The sequence below is a fragment of the Habropoda laboriosa genome, unplaced genomic scaffold, assembly GCF_001263275.1.
Source record: "Habropoda laboriosa isolate 0110345459 unplaced genomic scaffold, ASM126327v1 scaffold134, whole genome shotgun sequence".
NCBI lineage: Eukaryota > Metazoa > Arthropoda > Insecta > Hymenoptera > Apidae > Habropoda > Habropoda laboriosa.
The window spans coordinates 575,150-577,558 of NW_017100266.1; the positions used below are offsets into that span (position 1 = coordinate 575,150).

Here is a 2,409-nt window from a genome sequence, read left to right on the forward strand (position 1 = left end):
TAAAAAAAAAATATTGAGAAAAATCTATTAATTGAAAAAGGAATATGTTAATTTAAAGAAATAAATACAGAAATTGACAAATACTCATTGAATTGTTCTCTATTTTGATTGAATGATACAATATTTTACAAAAAGATCGTTTTTGTTTTGAAACATAATCATTCCATCACTGAAAACAATTATGCGGTAATTACAATCTAAGTTCTCTTGCTGCTAAATTTAATAATTATCTTTTCTAATTTTCAAAAATGTAATATGCATTTTACAAGTAAATTACAAAACTACCATTAAATAGTTTGAAAGAATTTTAGTAGAAAATTTAATCCAAATATGTCAAAAAAGCATTAAGAAAATATATTTAATAAACATAAATTATTGAATTCTTGTTACCGTGGCGCTTTCGATTATCGATCAAACAAACGCTTCTATCTCATTTCTCAGTGTAGCGTGAAAAAATTTCAAATTTTTCGTAATAACTTCAACTAGAAGTCGATTGATAAAAAATGCAACAGGCCAGAAAAAAGAAGAACAAAGGTAAAAGGAGGAAAGTGAAAAAGAAATGCTTGGACGAAAAAGATACCTTGTCTTATGAACAAGAGATTTTGGATAACAACAGACAATTGGCACGGTAACATGCATAAACTTATAATAAAATAAAAATAAATGAATAAATACATACAATGAAATTTCGACTAATTCAGGATTGATTTTATATTATTTTTTAATTATTCCGTCTTCTGTTATTTGACGATTTTTTGTGTATTAAAAATATTACATATAGGATGATTTAACAAATTAATATCATGAAATTAAATTTTGTTTAAACAAAAATGTAGAAGATACTCTATTATACATACAATTAAATTAGTGCAGAGTCTTCCATAATAATAATAGTATTGTAAAACTATGAATTGGCAATTGTTTTATTTTCGAGATTATTCTAAAATTCGAATTTCACTTTTAACTAAAAATTTATTTAAATTCTTTTCTGTGATTAATAATTGTTTGCATTTGGAATGTATAACATAAATTACCTTGGAATATAAAAGTAATTTACAGCAATATTTTTTGTTTAAATAAACAATTTTCTCTTAAAATTTTTCATATTATCTGATATATCTAAGACATTAACACAGATAAGAAATGAATGAAACACAAACGAAAATACAAATTTAAAAGGATTAATGGATTAACAAAAACAAGTTAGGTTAAGAAGTCGAAATGAAGAAATGGAGGAAGAAACGGAACTCGCGAAAGCGAAGTTTCAGCAATTGGAGGAGGATCGTTCGGACGTAATCGCGTATTTGAAGAGAAATTTGGAGGAGAAAATCGAGGAATCAAAGGAACTCTCTGAACGACTCACTGCCTTGGAAGAATTACGAAAAGACGAGCTGGCCGTTTACAAGAAGAAGGAAGAAGCAATGGAATTGGAATACCGTACGATGGTGAACAATTTGACTGCAGAAGTCAAATTAGCCGGTGAGGTATATGTACCTACTTTTCTTTTAATTCTTTTTTTAAGAATTAAGGGACCTTTATTTTTGTAATATATTTTAGTTTGTAAACAGTTATTATATTAGTTCTGATTTTTTACTTTTAACTGTTTTCTTTGCACTTTACGTTTGAATAATAAAAAGAGAAATGTATACATATGGAGCTGATTTAAATATAAAAGCTTTTAGTTTCTAAATATACAAGCAATTTAACTTCAGGAAAATTTTACTTAACACTTAATATTAGAATAGTGAAATCTTTTATTTTTCATTTTTAAAAATCTTTTGTTTTTCTTCTTTACCGTCTGTCAAAGAAAAAAAAAACAAAAGTGTCGGGGACTTTTGCGTCACCCTGTATATTCGTAAAATTGCTTCTTACTTTTTTAAAATTTGATTTTTACTTTTCCAATGCCATGGTATTTTAAAAAATTGTACTTATGACGTTAATCTTGAATATTTTCGCAATTTATTTACGAAGTTATTTCGAAGTATTCATTTTTGTACATGGCTTTGTTGTAAATAAAAAATTAATAGGTTCGAAATTTTATCTTCCTTTCATCGAAGGAAATTTTATTATTTATCCTAACTTTTTCCTTCGATTAGCTGGCAAATTAAACGCACTAGAAGATTGGCGATTATCTCGACTCGATTTGATGCAAAAGTTCGAGGTCCAAGAGAAACAAATGGCTGAACAAGAAAAACGTCATAAGGAAGAACTTTATGAAGCTGAAAAATCTACTGTGATTGGAAAGGCAATGTATGTTTCATTAGAAAATGCAATTATTCGATCATGAAATATGCACTTCAAGTAGTTTAACAAGCCAAACAGTTTGAAACAACAGGGACAAAAATAAAAAAAGAAACGGAAATTACAATTTCACACTCAAATTTCCATTAAAAAGTTTTTAAATACCTT

General features: G+C 26.9%; 1 protein-coding gene across 1 annotated transcript in view; it reads left to right on the plus strand.

The window, feature by feature from the left end:
- The first annotated feature begins 503 nt into the window (after positions 1-503).
- Positions 504-2,409, plus strand: part of LOC108573200 (uncharacterized protein C9orf117 homolog) — a 4,473-nt gene continuing 2,567 nt past the window's right edge. Inside the window, exons 1-3 of the mRNA XM_017935590.1 lie at positions 504-628; positions 1,208-1,479; positions 2,097-2,250. Coding sequence (XP_017791079.1) covers positions 504-628; positions 1,208-1,479; positions 2,097-2,250 — 551 coding nt within the window. The remainder of the gene's footprint in view (positions 629-1,207; positions 1,480-2,096; positions 2,251-2,409) is intronic.